This window comes from Mesoplodon mirus (assembly GCF_964341445.2).
Source record: "Mesoplodon mirus genome assembly, chromosome: 2".
Taxonomy (NCBI): Eukaryota; Metazoa; Chordata; class Mammalia; order Artiodactyla; family Ziphiidae; genus Mesoplodon; species Mesoplodon mirus.
Window position 1 is genome coordinate 87969960 of NC_138977.1, and position 17918 is coordinate 87987877.

A 17918-nucleotide genomic window follows, 5' to 3' on the forward strand; every position below is an offset into this window, starting at 1 on the left:
GGTTGTTTCCATCTCCTGGCTATTGTAAATAGAGCTGCAATGAACATTTTGGTACATGACTCTTTTTGAATTACGGTTAACTCAGGGTATATGCCCAGTAGTGGGATTGCTGGCTCATATGGTAGTTCTATTTGTAGTTTTTTAAGGAACCTCCATACTGTTCTGCATAGTGGCTGTACCAACTCACATTCCCACCAGCAGTGCAAGAGGGTTCCCTTTTCTCCACACCCTCTCCAGCATTTATTGTTTCTAGATGTTTTGATGATGGTCATTCTGACTGGTGTGAGATGATATCTCATTGTAGCTTTGATTTGTATTTCTCTAATGATTAATGATGTTGAGCATTCCTTTATGTGTTTGTTGGCAATCTGTATATCTCCTTTGGAGAAATGTCTATTTAGGTCTTCTGCCCATTTTTGGATTGGGTTGTTTATTTTTCTGATATTGAGCTGCATGAGCTGCTTGTAAATTTTGGAGATTAATCCTTTGTCAGTTGCTTCATTTGCAAATATTTTCTCCCATTCTGAAGGGTGTCCTTTGGTCTTGTTTATGGTTTCCTTTGCTATGCAAAAGCTTTGAAGTTTCATTAGGTCCATTTGTTTATTTTTGTTTTTATTTCCATTTCTCTAGGAGGTGGGTCCAAAAGGATCTTGCTGTGATTTATGTCAAAGAGTGTTCTTCCTATGTTTTCCTCTAAGAGTTTGACAGTTTCTGGCCTTACATTTAGGTCTTTAATCCATTTTGAGCTTATTTTTGTGTATGCTGTTAGGGAGTGATCTAGTCTCATACTTTTACATGTACCTGTCCAATTCTCCCAGCACCACTTATTGAAGAGGCTGTCCTTTCTCCACTGTACATTCCTGCCTCCTATATCAAAGATAAGGTGACCATATATGCGGGGGTTTATCTCTGTTTATCCTGTTCCATTGATCTATATTTCTGTTTTTGTGCCAGTACCATACTGTCTTGATTACTGTAGCTTTGTAGTATAGTCTGAAGTCAGTCTCCAGCTCCGTTTCTCATTCTCAAGATTGTTTTGGCTATTCGGGGTCTTTTGTGTGTCCGTACAAATTGTGAAATTTTTTTGTTCTAGTTCTGTGAAAAATGCCAGTGGTAGTTTGATAGGGATTGCTCTGAATCTGTAGATTGCTTTGGGTAGTAGAGTCATTTTCACAATGTTGATTCTTCCAATCCAAGAACATGGTATATCTCTCCATCTATTTGTATAATCTTTAATTTCTTTCATCAGTGTCATAATTTTCTGCATACAGGTCTTTTGTCTCCTTAGGTAGGTTTATTCCTAGATATTTTATTCTTTTTGTTGCAGTGGTAAATGGGAGTGTTTTTTTTTATTTCACTTTCAGATTTTTCATCATTAGTGTCTAGGAATGCAAGAGATATCTGTTCATTAATTTTGTATCCTGCTACTTTACCAAATTCAGCTCTAGTAGTTTTCTGGTAGCATCTTTAGAATTCTCTATGTATAGTATCATGTCATTGGCAAACAGTGACAGCTTTACTTCTTTTCCGATTTTGGATTCCTTTTATTTCCTTTTCTTCTCTGATTGCTGTGGCTAAAACTTCCAAAACTATGTTGAATAAAAATGGTGAGAGTGGGCAACCTTGTCTTGTTCCTATCTAAGTGGAAATGGTTTCAGTTTTTCACCATTGAGGATGATGTTGGCTGTGGGTTTGTCATATATGGCCTTTATTATGTTGAGGAAAGTTCCCTCTATGCCTACTTTCTGCAGGGTTTTTATCATAAATGGGTGTTGAATGTTTTCAAAAGCTTTCTCTGCATCTATTGAAATAGCCATATGGTTTTTCTCCTTTAATATGTTAATATGGTATATCACATTGATTGATTTGCATATACTGAAGAATCCTTGCATTCCTGGAATAAACCCTACTTGATCATGGTGTAGGATCCTTTTAATGTGCTGTTGGATTCTGTTTGTTAGTATTTTGTTGAGGATTTTTGCATCTATGTTCATCAGTGATATTGGCCTGTAGTTTTCTTTCTTTGTGACATCCTTCTCTGGTTTTGGTATCAGGGTGATGGTGGCCTCATAGAATGAGTTTGGGAGTGCTCCTCCCTCTGCTATATTTTGGCAGAGTTTTAGAAGGATAGGTGTTAGCTCTTCTCTAAATGTTTTATAGAATTCGCCTGTGAAGCCATCTGGTCCTGGGCTTTTGTTTGTTGGAAGATTTTTTATCACAGTTTCAATTTCAGTGCTTGTGATTGGTCTGTTCATATTTTCTATTTCTTCCTGATTCAGTCTTGGCAGGTTGTGCATTTCTAAGAATTTGTCCATTTCTTTCAGGTTGTCCATTTTATTGGCCTAGAGTTGCTTGTAATCTCTCATGATCCTTTGTATTTCTGCAGTGTCAGTTGTTACTTCTCCTTTTTCATTTCTAATTCTATTGATTTGAGTCTTCTCCCTTTTTTTCTTGATGAGTCTGGCTAATGGTTTATCAATTTTATTTATCTTCTCAAAGAACCAGCTTTTATGTTTATTGACCTTTGCTATCATTTCCTTCATTTCTTTTTCATTAATTTCTGATCTGATCTTTATGATTTCTTTCCTTCTGCTAACTTTGGGGTTTTTTTTTTTTCTTCTTTCTCTAATTGCTTTAGGTGCAAGGTTAGGTTTTTTATTCGAGATGTTTCCTGTTTCTTAAGGTAGGATTGTATTGCTATAAACTTCCCTCTTAGAACTGCTTTTGCTGCATCCCATAGGTTTTGGGTCATTGTGTCTCCATTGTCATTTGTTTCTAGGTATTTTTTTATTTCCTCTTTGATTTCTTCAGTGATCACTTCGTTATTAAGTAGTGTATTGTTTAGCCTCCTTGTGTTTGTACATTTTATAGATCTTTTCCTGTAATTGATATCTAGTTTCATAGCGTTGTGGTCGGAAAAGATACTTGATACAACTTCAATTTTCTTAAATTTACCAAGGCTTCATTTGTGACCCAAGATATGATCTATCCTGGAGAATGTTCCATGAACACTTCAGAAAAATGTGTATTCTGTTGTTTTTGGATGGAATGTCCTATAAATATCAATTAAGTCCATCTTGTTCAATGTATCATTTAAAGCTTGTGTTTCCTTATTTTCATTTTGGATGATCTGTCCATTGGTGAAAGTGGGGTGTTAAAGTCCCCTACAATGAATGTGTTACTGTTGATTTCCCCTTTTATGGCTGTTAGTATTTGCCTTATATATTGAGGTGCTCCTATGTTGGGTGCATAAATATTTACAATTGTTATATCTTCTTCTTGGATCAATCCCTTGATCATTATGTAGTGTCCTTCTTTGTCTCTTCTAGTAGTCTTTATTTTAAAGTCTGTATGTCTGATATGAGAATTGCTACTCCAGCTTTCTTTTGGTTTCCATTTGCATGGAATATCTTTGTCCATCCCATCACTTTCAGTCTCTGTGTGTCTCTAGGTCTGAAGTGGGTCTCTTGTAGATGGCATATATATGGGTCTTGTTTTTGTATCCATTCAGCCAGTCTGTGTCTTTTGGTGGGAGCATTTAATCCATTTACATTTAAGGTAATTATCGATATGTACATTCCTATTCCCATTTTCTTAATTGTTTTAGGTTTGTTATTATAGGTCTTTTCCTTCTCTTGTGTTTCTTTCCTAAAGAAGATCCTTTAGCATTTGTTGTAAAGCTGGTTTGGTGGTGCTGAACTCTCTCAGCTTTTGCTTGTCTGTAAAGGTTTTAATTTCTCCATCAAATCTGAATGAGATCCTTGCTGGGTAGAGTAATCTTGGTTGCAGGTTTTTCTCCTTCATCACTTTAAATATATCCTGCCAGTCCCTTCTGGCTTGCAGAGTTTCTGCTGAGAGATCAGCTGTTAACCTGATGGGGATTCCCTTGTGTGTTATTTGTTGTTTTTCCCTTGCTGCTTTTAATATATTTTCTTTGTATTTAATTTTTGACAGTTTGATTAATATGTGTCTTGGCGTGTTTCTCCTTGGATTTATCGTGTATGGGACTCTCTGTGCCTCCTGGACTTGATTAACTATTTCCTTTCCCATATTAGGGAAGTTTTCAACTATAATCTCTTCAAATATTTTCTCAGTCCCTTTCTTTTTCTCTTCTTCTTCTGGAACCCCTATAATTCGAATGTTGGTGCGTTTAATGTTGTCCCAGAGGTCTCTGAAACTGTCCTCAGTTCTTTTCATTCTTTTTTCTTTATTCTGCTCTGCAGTAGTTATTTCCACAACTTTATCTTCCACCTCACTTATCCGTTCTTGTGCCTCAGTTATTCTGCTATTGATCCCTTCTAGAGTATTTTTAATTTCATTTATTGTGTTGTTCATCATTGCTTGTTTCATCTTTAGTTCTTCTAGGTCCTTGTTAAATGTTTCTTGCATTTTGTCTATTCTATTTCCAAGATTTTGGATCATCTTTACTATCATTATTCTGAATTCTTTTCAGGTAGACTGCCTATTTCCTCTTCATTTGTTCGGTCTAGTGGGTTTTTTATCTTGCTCCTTCACCTGCTGTGTGGTTTTCTCTCTTCTCATTTTGCTTATCTTACTGTGTTTGGGGTCTCCTTTTTTCAGGCTGCAGGTTTATAGTTCCTGTTGTTTTTGGTTTCTGTCCCCAGTGGCTAAAGTTGGTTCAGTGGGTTGTGTAGGCTTCCTGGTGGAGGGGACTAGTGCCTGTGTTCTGGTGGATGAGGCTGGATCTTGTCTTTCTGATGGGCAGGCCCACGTCTGGTGGTGTGTTTTGGGGTGTCTGTGGGCTTATTATGATTTTAGGCAGCTTCTCTGCTAATGGATGGGGTTGTGTTCCTGCCTTGCTAGTTGTTTGGCATAGGGTGTCCAGCACTGTAGCTTGCTGGTCATTGAGTGAAGCTGGGTGTTGGTGTTGAGATGGAGATCTCTGGGAAATTTTCGCCGTTTGATATTACGTGGAGCTGGGAGGTCCCTTGTGAATCAGTGTCCTGAAATTGGCTCTCTCACCTCAGAAACACAGCACTGACTCCTGGCTGCAGCACCAAGAGCCTTTCATCCACATGGCTCAGAATAAAAGGGAGAAAAAGTAGAAAGAAAGAAAGAGGATAAAAGAAAAGAAAATAAAGTAAGGTAAAATAAAGTTATTAAAATAAAAAATAATTATAAAAATGTTTTTAAAAAGTAAAAAAAAAAAAAAAAAGGATGGATACAACCCTAGGACAAATGGTGAAAGCAAAGCTATACAGACAAAATCTCACACAGAATCATACACACTCACAAAAAGAGGAAAAGGGGAAAAAATAATAAATCTTGCTCTCAAAGTCCACCTCCTCAATTTGGGATGATTTGTTGTCTATTCAGGTATTCCACAGATGCACGGTACATCAAGTTGATTGTGGAGCTTTAATCCGCTGCTCCTGAGGCTGCTGGGAGTGATTTCCCTTTCTCTTCTTTGTTCGCACAGCTCCCGGGGTTCAGCTTTGGATTTGGCCCCGCCTCTGCGTGTAGGTCGCCAGAAGGCGTCTGTTCTTCGCTCAGACAGGACGGGCTTAAAGGAGCCGCTGATTCAGGGGCTCTGGCTTACTCAGGCCGGGGGGAGGGAGGGGCACGGAGTGCGGAGTGAGCCTGCGCAGCAGAGGCCGGCATGACGTTGCACCAGCCTGAGGCGCGCCGTGTGCTCTTCTGGGTAAGTTGGCCCTGGATCCCGGGACCCTGGCAGTGGTGGGCTGCACAGGCTCCCAGGATGGGAGGTGTGGAGAGTGACCTGTGCTCGCACACAGGCTTCTTGGTGGCGGCAGCAGCAGCCTAAGTGTCTCATGCTCGTCTCTGGGGTCCGTGCTGTTACCCGTGGCTCGCGCCCGTCTCTGGAGCTCCTTTAAGCAGCGCTCTTCATCCCCTCTCCTCGCGTACCAGGAAACAAAGAGGGAAGAAAAAGTCTCTTGCCTCTTTGGCAGGTCCAGACTTTTTCCCGGACTCCCTCCCGGCTAACCGTGGTGCACTAACCCCTTCAGGCTGTGTTCACGCAGCCAGTCCTCTCCCTGCGCTCCGACCGAAGCCGGAGCCTCAGCTCCCAGCCCCCGCCCGCCCTGGCGGGTGAGCAGACAAGCCTCTCGGGCTGGTGAGTGCTGGTCGGCACCGATTCTCTGTGCGGAAATCTCTCTGCTTTGCTCTCTGCACCCTGCGCTCTCCTCCGTGGCTCCGAAGCTCCCCACCTCCGCCACCCGCAGTCTCCTACCGCGAAGGGGCTTCTAGTGTGTGGAAACCTTTCCTCCTTCACGGCTCCCTCCCACTGGTGCAGGTCCCGTCCCTATTCTTTTGTCTCTGTGTTTTCTTTTTTCTTTTGCCCTACCCAGTTACGTGGGGAGTTTCTTGCCTTTTGGGAGGTCTGAGGTCTTCTGCCAGCGTTCAGTAGGTGTTCTGTAGGAGTTGTTCCACGTGTAGATGTATTTCTGATGTATCTGTGTGGAGGAAGGTTATCTCCTCCTCTTACTCTTCCGCCATCTTCCTCCAAGACTCTCATTTGTATTTTATAATAAGTTTTTCCTCATCACACATTAAAACTTTCTTTGTTGAGGAGAATGTGGAGTAAGGATTTTGCCTCATGGTCTCATTGTGAGGAAATCCTCTGTAGCGCTCACGAGAGCTGGAGGCTAATGTGTATTCAGCGTGAGTAGTGGAACCTGTAACCCATTGCTGATTGTGCTGAGCTAGTCATTCATTTTCTTACATTGTCTGAATTACAAACAAGACCCCAACAACAAGACTTACAAGACAGACAATTGCTTTCTTTCATGATTACCAGGGTCCTTCTTCCTACAGGTTCTTTTATAAACATCTCTTTAAAAGTGGAAATGCTTATGAAAACGAATACGTACACTCCAAATAATTTGGAAGTATGATATTAATCTTTAAATAGCAACAATTTTTGAAGATAATATATTTGTTTAGCGTGTTAGTTTCTAAACTACTTGCACCATAATTCTCCCAAGTAATGCTTTCAATAAGCTAGTAAAATGCTATTATTTTTATTTTAGAAATGAGACATCTGACATATAAGGGGTTAAGTTAGTTGCTCATGGTTACATAGCTCTACATGTGGTAGATTTTGGAATGGAGGTGTTTTAGAATCTAAGGCCCAGAATCTGTTCAATTCATTGTCCTCCAAAAAGGTATTGATGTTAAGAGCTTGATGAGGATTCAAATGCAGATGTTAGCAATTGAGAAGAGAATTGTGTATAACCCTGTGGGTTCTCTTTTTCTGTTAAATGAAGGTAAGGTGGAAAGAGGTTTCAGACCTATATAAAGGATATTGTATGATTAGTAGCAAAGAGCAAATGTCCTTGCCAATGAACAAGAAAGAATGGCTTTGAATTATTGCAAGATTATTTCTGAGTAAATAGTGTAAGCATTCTTGAATATAGTGGTTAAAGGACATTGGAACTCATTATCGAGAACAAATATTGTCTTATCATTTAAGATATTTCAGAAATGCATAAATATCCATATAGGTATCTAGATGAAGTGCAGTTTACCCAGATGTAAGTCATGATCGGAGCCAATGCTTCCCAAACAGTGGTATATATAACAATGGCAGTACACAGAGTTGTGCAGGAGTTATGACGTGTTTTCTTAATTGTTGCTAAAGCATCCAGCTAAAGCTGTTGACAGATAAATATCCTTTAAAAGAAAAAGTGAACCTTCTGTTTTTATGATATTGGGACCACATCTTAAGTCTTTATGATTTTACTGCTACCTCTTATTCTTTTAATGGACAATTACACTTTGTATTAATAGAGTTCTTTAAAAACATACAACGAAAGCTCTAAGATAATCTTCACCATTCCTCTCCTGTGAGCTTGACACATTTATTGAGCCCAAATCTTCCTGTCTCTCACTGCCAGGGGAAACCTGGGCAGAAAGAAAAGTGCGAAGGTATGTCCTTAATGTAACCTTTTACAGGAGATGGAGAAACAAACTCGAGTACAAACCCATCTCTGAACTCAAACCAGTTCCTGAATCAAGCAGTACTATAAATACAATATCCAGAGGTAGATTTTTGTGAACATGAATCTATAGGTACAACTTCCCTTTACAGCCTTCCCCATGATATCATTACCTTAACATCAAACCTTAAAATTCAGTTAAATGGATTTACTCTATATTGGTGCAAATGCTTCTGCATGCATTCAATTATTGCACTAGTACTTCTAACCTATCGGTTGCCCTATACTTGGAGGTGCAAATTTCAATATATTCAAATATATTGGGTAGGTTGGTGAGTCAACCTAGCACAGGGAGATCAGCTCGGTGCTTTGTGATCACAGAATGGTGAGTCTCTAGGCATCCTCAGTACCACATGCTATCACATTCTTACCAAAAAGGCTTTTAGATGATGACAGTGATGATGATCATGATGATGATGATAATGATGATGATGATGATGATGATGGTGGTGGTGATGATGGTAAAATTCTTTGTTCGGTTTCCTTTTTTTTGCAGGATTATACACTCACCATGTATTTCCAGCAGTCTTGGAAAGACAAAAGGCTTTCTTATTCTGGAATCCCACTAAACCTCACGCTAGACAACAGGGTAGCTGACCAACTCTGGGTACCAGACACCTACTTTCTGAATGACAAGAAATCATTTGTGCATGGGGTTACAGTGAAAAATCGAATGATCCGACTGCATCCTGATGGAACAGTTCTCTACGGACTCCGGTAAACAGCTTTATGTTGCATGTTTTACTGTTGTTGTTCATGTTGTTTAATTTTTACTCTTGGAAATGGATAGAGGGGGAGAAAGGCAAGTAAGTGAATATATACACTCTTTAATCTTTATAATAAAATTATATTAAAGTTCAGAAAATCTATTTAGAATAATTCAAGCTAAATCTAGACAACTTTGTCCATCAAAGGAAAGTGAATTTTTTTTGCCGTGATCCTCAAATAATAAACATAGTAATAAGAATATGTGTTTTTGTTAGACAGATTTCACATCCAGCTTATTCTAGAAGTTACATAAATTTTTTTAGCCGATTGTTTGATTATTTTCAGTCCACCCAGACTCAATTACAATGTGTTCTAGGTATTCTGTATAGGTACTTAATTATGAAATGGAAGAAGAAATAGGAAAATATTTTGTGGTGACTTTTAGAAGTGCAAAGTGATTTTATTCCCTTAAATCTCTTATGTTTTCATTTTTATTTTCATGTATGTGATCCACATTAAATTAATTTTTGTATTTCTTATGAGGTAGGGATTGAGGTTCATTTTTTCCATATGACTATACAGTTATTCTAGTACCATTTATTGAAAAGACTTTGCTTTTCCCTTCAGATAGTGTTGGTACATTTGACTGAATAATTGGGGGTCTATTTCTAGGATTTATTTTGTTCCACTGTTCTTTTGGTCCATCCTTAGACAGTATCACACTATTTAATTACCATAGCTATTTGTTAAGTTATGAAGTCACATAATGTAAGTCCTTCAACTTTATACTGACTGTTTAAAATTGCTTTGGAAATTCTAGGTTCTTTGCATTTCCCTATAACTTTTAGGGTAAACTTGTTGATTTCTACCCAAAAAAAGTCCGCTGGGCTTATAATTGAGTGTATTGAATCTATAGATCAGTTTGGGGAGAATTGACAATTTAAAATTATCAGGTTTTCTAACCATGAATATATCTTTATTTGTTTATGTTACCTTTAATTTCTATCAACAATGTTTTGCACCACAATGTGTTTTGTTTCATTTATTTTTTTAAAGAATCAAGTGTAAAAGAGGTACTATACACTTACAGAGGTCTGTTACTAACCCTCAGGTAGTTAAGGGTTGATTAAAACTTTTAGGCTACAGTTCAAATCAGCTACCAGTTTTACCAAAGAAATAATTTGAATTGTAACATGTTATTGTAGGATGCATAGAGTGGAGGTTCTTTAACCTTTGTTAATCTTTGTGATCCCTTTGAGAAGCTGATGAAAATTTCCTGTTATTTTAGAGTATTCATAAACGCCCTAAAATCCTTTTATAGGGCATCAATGCCAAGCTAAAACTGTAGTTAAGGGCCAAAAGTCTAGAATTAATGTGTGTCCAATATCCGAAAACAAAATGCAAGTGAAAAGAATGTATCTGTGATAAAACTTTTTTTTTAACATCTTTAATGGAGTATAATTGCTTAACGTTGTTGCATTAGTTATCTGGATATAACAAAATGAATCAGCTATATGCATACGTATAGCCCCATATCCCCTCCCTCCTGCATCTCCCTCCCACCCATCCTATCCCACCCTCTAGATGGTCACAAAGCACCGAGCTGATCTCCCTGTGCTAGGCAGAAGCTTCCCACTAGCTATCTATTCTACATTTGGTAGTGTATATATGTACATGCCACTCTCTCACTTCGTCCCAGCTTACCCTTCCCCCTCCCCATGTGTTCAAGTCCATTCTCTACATCTGCGTCATTATTCCTGTCCTGCCCCTAGGTTCTTCAGAACCTTTTTTTTTTTTTTGTAGATTCCATATATATGTGTTAGCATACAGTATTTGTTTTTCTTTCTGACTTACTTCACTCTGTATGACACACTCAAGGTCCATCCACCTCACTACAAATAACTCAACTTTGTTTCTTTTTATGGCTCAGTAATATTCCATTGTATATATGTGCCACATCTTCTTTATCGATTCATCTGTCAACTGACACTTAGGTTGCTTCCATGTCCTGGCTATTGTAAATAGAACTGCAGTGAACATTGTGGTACATGACTCTTTTAGAATTATGGTTTTCTCAAGATATATACCCATTAGTGGCATTGCTGGGTCGTATGGTAGCTCTATTTTTAGTTTTTAAGGAACCCCCATACTGTTCTCCACAGTGGCTGTATCAATTTACATTCCCACCAATAGTGCAAGAGGGTTCCCTTTTCTCCACACCCTCTCCAGCATTTATTCTTTGTAAATGCTTTGATGATGGCCATTCTGACTGGTGTGAGGTGATACCTCATTGTAGTTTTGATTTGCATTTCTCTACTGCTTAGTGATGTTGAGCATCCTTTCATGTGTTTGTTGGCAATCTATATATCTTCTTTGGAGAAATGTTTATTTAGGTCTTCTGCCCATTTTTGGATTGGGTTGTTTGTTTTTTTGATATTGAGCTGCATTAGCTGCTTGTATATTTTGGAGATTAATCCATTGTCACTTGCTTTGTTTGCAAATATTTTCTCCCATTCTGAGGGCTGCCTTTTCATCTTGTTTATGGTTTCCTTTGCTGTGCCAAAGCTTTTAAGTTTCATTAGGTCCCATTTGTTTATTTTTGTTTTTATTTCCATTTCTCTAGGAGGTGTGTCAAAAAGGATTTGCTGTGATTTATGTCATAGAGTGTTCTGCCTATGTTTTCCTTTAAGAGTTTTATAGTGTCTGAACTTACATTTAGGTCTTTAATCCATTTTGAGTTTATTTTTGTGTATGGTGTTAGGGAGTGTTTTAATTTCATTCTTTTACAAGTAGCTGTCCAGTTTTTCCAGCACCACTTATTGAAGAGGCTGCCTTTTCTCCATTGTATATTCTTGCCTCCTTTATCAAAGATAAGGTGGCCATATGTGTGTGGGTTTATCTCTGAACTTTCTTTCCTTTTCCATTGGTCTATATTTCTGTTTTTGTGCCAGTACCATACTGTCTTGATTACTGTAGTTTTGTAGTATAGTCTGAAGTCATGGAGTGTGATTCATCCAGCTCCATTTTTCTTTCTCAAGATTGCTTTTGTTATTTGGGGTCTTTTATGTTTCCATACACATTGTGAAATTTTTTGTTCTACTTCTGTGAAAAATGCCCTTGGTAGTTTGATAGGGATTTCATTGAATCTGTAGATTGCTTTGGGTAGTATAGTCATTTTCACAATGTTGATTCTTCCAATCCAAGAACATGGTATGTCTCTCCATCTGTTTGTATCATCTTTAAATTCTTTCATCAGTATCTTATACTTTTCTGCATACAGACCTTTTGTCCTCTTAGGTAGGTTTATTCCTAGGTATTTTATTCTTTTCATTGCAATGGTAAATGGGAGTGTTTCCTTAATTTCTCTTTCAGATTTTTCATCATTAGTGTATAGGAATGCAAGAGATTTCTGTGCATTAATTTTGTATCCTGCTACTTTACCAAATTCATTGATTAGCTCTTGTAGTTTTCTGGTGGCATCTATAGGATTCTTTATGCATAGTATCATGTCATCTGCAAACAGTGACAGTTTACTGCTTCTTTTCCAATTTGGATTCCTTTTATTTCTTTTTCTTCTCTGATTGCTGTGGCTAAAACTTCCAAAACTATGTTGAATAATAGTTATGAGAGTGGGAAACCTTGTCTTGCTCCTGATCTTAGCAGAAATGGTTTCAGTTTTTCATCAACTCAATCTCATCATTGAGAATGATGTTGGCTGTGGGTTTGTCTTATATGGCCTTTATTATGTTGACATAAGTTCCCACTATGCCTACTTTCTGGAGGGTTTTTTTCATAAATGGGTGTTGAATTTTGTCTCAAGCCTTTTCTGCGTCTATTGAGATTATCATATGTTTTTTATCCTTCAGTTTGTTAATATGGTGTATCACATTGATTGATTTGTGTATATTGAAGAATCCTTGCAACCCTGGGATAAACACCACTTGATGATGGTGAATGATCCTTTTAATGTGCTGTTGGATTCTGTTTGCTAGTGTTCTGTTGAGGATTTTTGCATCTATGTTCATCAGTGATATTGGCCTGTAGTTTTCCTTTTTTGTGACATCTTTGTCTGGTTTTGGTGTCAGGGTGGTGGTGGCCTCATAGAAAGAGTTTGGGAGTGTTCCTCCCTCTGCTATATTTTGGAAGAGTTTGAGAAGGATAGGTGTTAGCTCTTCTCTAAATGTTTGTTAGAATTTGCCTGTGAAGCCATCTGGTCCTGGGCTTTCGTTTCTTGGAAAATTTTTAATCACAGTCTCAATTTCAGTGCTTGTGATTGGTCTGTTTATATTTTCTATTTCTTCCTGGTTCAGTCTCGGAAGGTTGTGCTTTTCTAAGAATTTGTCCATTTCTTCCAGGTTGTCCATTTTATTGACATATAGTTGCTGGTAGTCACTTCTCATGATCCTTTGTATTTCTGCAGTGTCACTTGTTACTTCTCCTTTTTCATTTCTAATTCTGTTTATTTGAGTCTTCTGCCGTTTTTTTTTTTTTTTGATGAGCCTGGCTAACGGTTTATTAATTTTGTTTATCTTCTCTAAGAACCAGCTTTTAGTTTTATTGAGCTTTACTATTGTTTCCTTCTTTTTTTTCCCACTTATTTCTGATCTGATCTTTATGATTTCTTTCCTGCTAACTTTAGGGTTTTTTGTTCTTCTTTGTCTGTTTGCTTTAGGTATAAGGATAGGTTGTTTATTTGAGATGTTTCTTGTTTCTTGAGGTAGGATTGTATTGCTATAAACTTCTAGGTATTTTTTGATTTCCTCTTTGATTTCTTCAGTGATCTCTTAATTATTTAGTAGTGTATTGTTTGGCCTCCATGTTTTTGTAGTTTTTTTTCCCATAATTGATATCTAGCCTCATAACATTGCATTTTGAAAAAGATACTTGATATGATTACAATTTTCTTAAATTTACAAAGGCTTGATTTGTGACCCAAGATATGGTCTATCCTGCTGGAGTGTGTTCCATGAGCACTTGAGAAGAAAGTGTATTCTGTTGTTTTGGGATGGAATGTCCTATAAATATGACTGAAGTCCATCTTGTTTAATGTGTCATTGAAAGCTTGTGTTTCCTTATTTATTTTCATTTTGGTTGATCTGTCTATTGGTGAAATTCGGGTGTTAAAGTCCCCTACTATTATTGTGTTACTGTCAATTTCCCCTTTATGGTTGTTAGCATTTGCCTTATGTATTGAGGTGCTGCTATGTTGGGTGCATAAATATTTACAGTTGTTATATCTTCTTCTTGGATTGATCCCTTGATCATTTTTTAGTGTCCTACATTGTCTCTTGTAATAGTCTTTATTTTAAAGTCTATTTTATCTGATATGAGAATTGCTACTCCAGCTTTCTTTTGATTTCCAATTGCATGCAATATCTCTTTCCCTCCCCTCACTTTCAGTCTGGATGTGTCCCTAGGTCTTAAGTGGGTCTCTTTTAGACAGCATATATACAGGTCTTGTTTTTATATTCATTCAGCCAGTCTATGTCTTTTGGTTGGAGCATTTAATCCATTTACATTTAAGGTAATTATCAATATGTATGTTCCTATTACCATTTTCTTAATTGTTTTGGGTTTGCTTTTGTAGGTTTTTTCCCTCTCTTGTGTTTCCTGCCTAGAGAAGTTTCTTTAGCATTTGTTGTAACACTGGTTTGGTGGCGCTGAATTCTCTTACCTTTTGCTTGTCTGTAAAGCTTTTAATTTCTCTCTCAAATCTGAATGAGATCCTTGCTGGGTAGAGCAATCTTGGTTGTAGGTTTTTCCCTTTCATCATTTTAAAGACGTCCTGCCCCTCCCTTCTGGCTTGCAGAGTTTCTGCTGAAAAATCAGCTGTTAACCTTATGGGGATTCCCTTGTATGTTATTTGTTGCTTTTCCCTTGCTGCTTTTAATATGTTTTCTTTGTGTTTAATTTTTGATAGTTTTATTAATATGTGTCTTGGTGTGTTTCTCTTTGGGTTTACCCTGTTTGGAACTCTGTTCTTCCTGGACTTGATCGACTATTTCCTTTCCCGTGTTAAGGATGTTTTTGACTAATATCTCTTCAAATATTTTCTCAGACCCTTTCTTTTTCTCTTCTTCTTCTGGAAGCCCTATAATTTGAATGTTGGTGTGTTTAATGTTGTCCCAGAGGTCTCTGAGACTGTCCTCAATTCTTTTCAGTCTTTTTTCTTTATTCTGCTCTGTGGTAGTCATTTCCACTATTATATCTTCTAGGTCACTTATCCGATCTTCTGCCTCAGGTATTCTGCTATTGATTCCTTCTAGAGAATTTTAAATTTCATTTATTGTGTTGTTCATCATTGTTTGTTTGCAATTTAGTTATTCTAGGTCCTTATTAAACGTTTCTTCTATTTTCTCCATTCTATTTCCAAGATTTTGGATCATCTTTATTCTCATTACTCTGAATTCTTTTTCAGGTAGACTGCCTATTTCCTCTTCATTTGTTTGGTCTGGTGGGTTTTAACTTTGCTCCTTCATCTGCTGTGTGTTTTTCTGTCTTCTCATTTTGCTTAACTTACTGTGTTTGTGGTCTCCTTTTTCGCACCCTGCAGGTTCATAGTTCCCGTTGTTTATGGTGTTTGCCCCCAGGGGGTAGGGTTTCTTCAGTGGGCTGTGTAGGCTTCCTGGTGGAGGGGACTGGTGCCTGTGGTCTGGTGGGTGTGGCTGGATCTTGTCTTTCTGGTGGGAAGGACCGTGTCCGGTGGTGTGTTTTGGGGTATCTGTGAACTTATTATGATTTTAGGCAGCCTCTCTGCTAAAGGGTGGAGTTGTGTTCCTGTCTTGCTAATTGTTCGGCCTGGGGTGTCCAGCACTGGAGCTTGCTGGTTGTTGAGTGGAGCTGGGTCTTAGCGTTGAGAAAGAGATCTCTGGGAAGTCTCTTGCCAATTGATATTATGTGGGGCCAGGAGGTCTCTGGTGGTCCAACGTCCTGAACTTGGCTCTCCCACCCCAGAGGCTCAGGCCTGACAGCCAGCTGGAGCACCAAGACCCTGTCAACCACACGGCTCAGAAGAAAAGGGAGAATAAAAAAGAAAGAAAGAAAAAGAAAATAATATAAAATAAAATAACATCATTAGAATAAAAAGTTTTAAAAAATTATTAAAATAAAAAAAATTTTAAAGTAATAAAAAAATAGAAGTGAGCAACGAAACCAATAAACAAATCCACCTATGATAACAAGCACTAAAAGCTGAACTAAGATAAACATGAAAATCAGAAACTGGTCAGTTGCATACAGCAAACCCCAAGTCTACAGTTGCTCCTAAAGTCCACAGCCTCAATTTTGGAATGATTCATTGTCTATTCAGGTATTCCACAGATGCAGGGTACATCAAGTTGATTGTGGAGATTTAATCTGCTGCTCCTGAGGCTGCACAGAGAAATTTCCCTTTCTCTTCTTTGTTCGCACAGCTCCTGGGGTCCAACTTTGGATTTGGCCCTGCCTCTGCATGTAGTTCACCCTCTGGCATCTGTCCTTTGCCCAGCCAGGAGGGGGTTAAAGGAGTGGCTGATTAGGGGGCTCTGGTTCACTCAGTCTGGGAGGAATGGATGGGTGCAGAATGCAGGGCAAGCCTGCGGGGTAGAGGCCAGTGTGATGTTGAAACAGCCTGAGGCATGCCATGTGTTCTCCCAGGGACGTTGTCCCTGGATCACAGGACCCTGGCAGTGGTGGGCTGCACAGGCTCTCAGGAGAGGAGGTGTGGATAGTGACCTGTGCTTGCACACAGGCTTCTTGGTGGCTGCAGTAGCAGCCTTAGCATTTCATGTCCGTCTCTGGTGCCCGCGCTGATAGCTGTGGCTTGCGCCCATCTCTGGAGCTCGTTTAGGTGGTGCTCTGAATCCCCTCTCCTCATACACCCCGAAACAATGGTCTCTTGCCTCTTAGGCAGTTCCAGACTTTTTTCCGGACTCCCTCCCGACTAGCTGTGGCGCACTAGCCCCCTTCAGGCTGTGTTCACGCATCCAACCCCAGTCCTCTCCCTGGGATCTGATTTCTGAATCCTGAGCCTCAGCTCCCATCCCCTATCCGCCCTGGTGGTGAACAGACAAGCCTCTCAGGCTGGTGAGTGCTGGTCGGCACCGATCCTCTGTGCGGGAATCTCTGTGCTTTGCCGTCTGTACCCCTGTTGCTGCGCTCTCCTCTGTGGCTCTGAAGCTTCCCCCCCCGGCCACCCCCCGTCTCCACCAGTGAAGGGGCTTCCGAGTGTGTGGAAACCTTTCCTCCTTCAAACCTCCCTCCCAGAGGTGCAGGTCCCATCCCTATTCTTTTGTCTCTGTTTATTCTTTTTTCTTCTGCCCTACCCCGGTACGTGGGGAGTTTCTTGCCTTTGGGGAAGTCTTAGGTCTTCTTCCAGCATTCAGTAGGTGTTCTGTAGGAGTTGTTCCACATGTAGATGTATTTTTGATGTATTTGTGGGGAGGAAGGTGATTTATCCTAATGGTTGGTTATTTAGTTGATAGCTTTGGTCTTCATTTGCACAGTAAAATAGCTTCAGTTGATGCTGGCAAAATGATCTTTGGAATTTTCCCACTCTTTCAGTACCCCAGGAGCTGTCAACTCTAGTTAAAAATCTCTGACCTAAAATCTTCTCAGAAAAATGGTGAAATAAACTAACAAGTCCCTTGAGTGTATTGATATTACTACAGATGAAATCTACTCATCCAAGAGCAGTGGTGGTCATTAGTGTTGGTTCATACAATGGAAATCAGTTGTAATTTTTCTATTACCTATGTAGCTTCTATCACATATAACTAAGGTATAAAGTGATGAATTATCTATCCTTCTAAAGTTTTCTAAGAGAATAATTCTGTGACCCAACTTAGCAGGCTGATCGACTACATGTATATTCACTGTATGTGATTACTCAAAGTGTATAAAAAATTGTTTTGTTAAAAAAAGACAACTCGATTTTTTGCAAGCAAGAACGTGGGTTGCATTCTCAGTTTATAGAGTCTCACTTCAGGCATTTTCTAAATTATTGGCAGTCTCTACCAATGGCAACGATGCAAAGGAAGAAAAATATCTGAGAATGATGAATTTGAATACACCTCATTTTAAAATGAGAAAACTGAGGCATAAAAGGGGGAGGGGCCTGATCTAAGGGCACAACAAATTATAGAATTAGGACTAAAATCCAGGTTTCCTGATTCCCACACCTCTGCTTTTCTCACCCCACTGTCTTTCAGATGCACTTAAAGTCAGTACCTTCTTCCAAGTTGCATAGCATTG

At 38.9% G+C, this 17918-nt stretch overlaps 1 protein-coding gene across 1 annotated transcript in view; it reads left to right on the forward strand.

The window, feature by feature from the left end:
* GABRB1 (gamma-aminobutyric acid type A receptor subunit beta1) overlaps positions 1-17918 on the forward strand; it is a gene marked incomplete at both ends in the record, with an annotated part of 392836 nt that overhangs the window by 123934 nt on the left and 250984 nt on the right. Inside the window, one exon of the mRNA XM_082611043.1 lies at positions 8476-8696. Coding sequence (XP_082467169.1) covers positions 8476-8696 — 221 coding nt within the window. The remainder of the gene's footprint in view (positions 1-8475; positions 8697-17918) is intronic.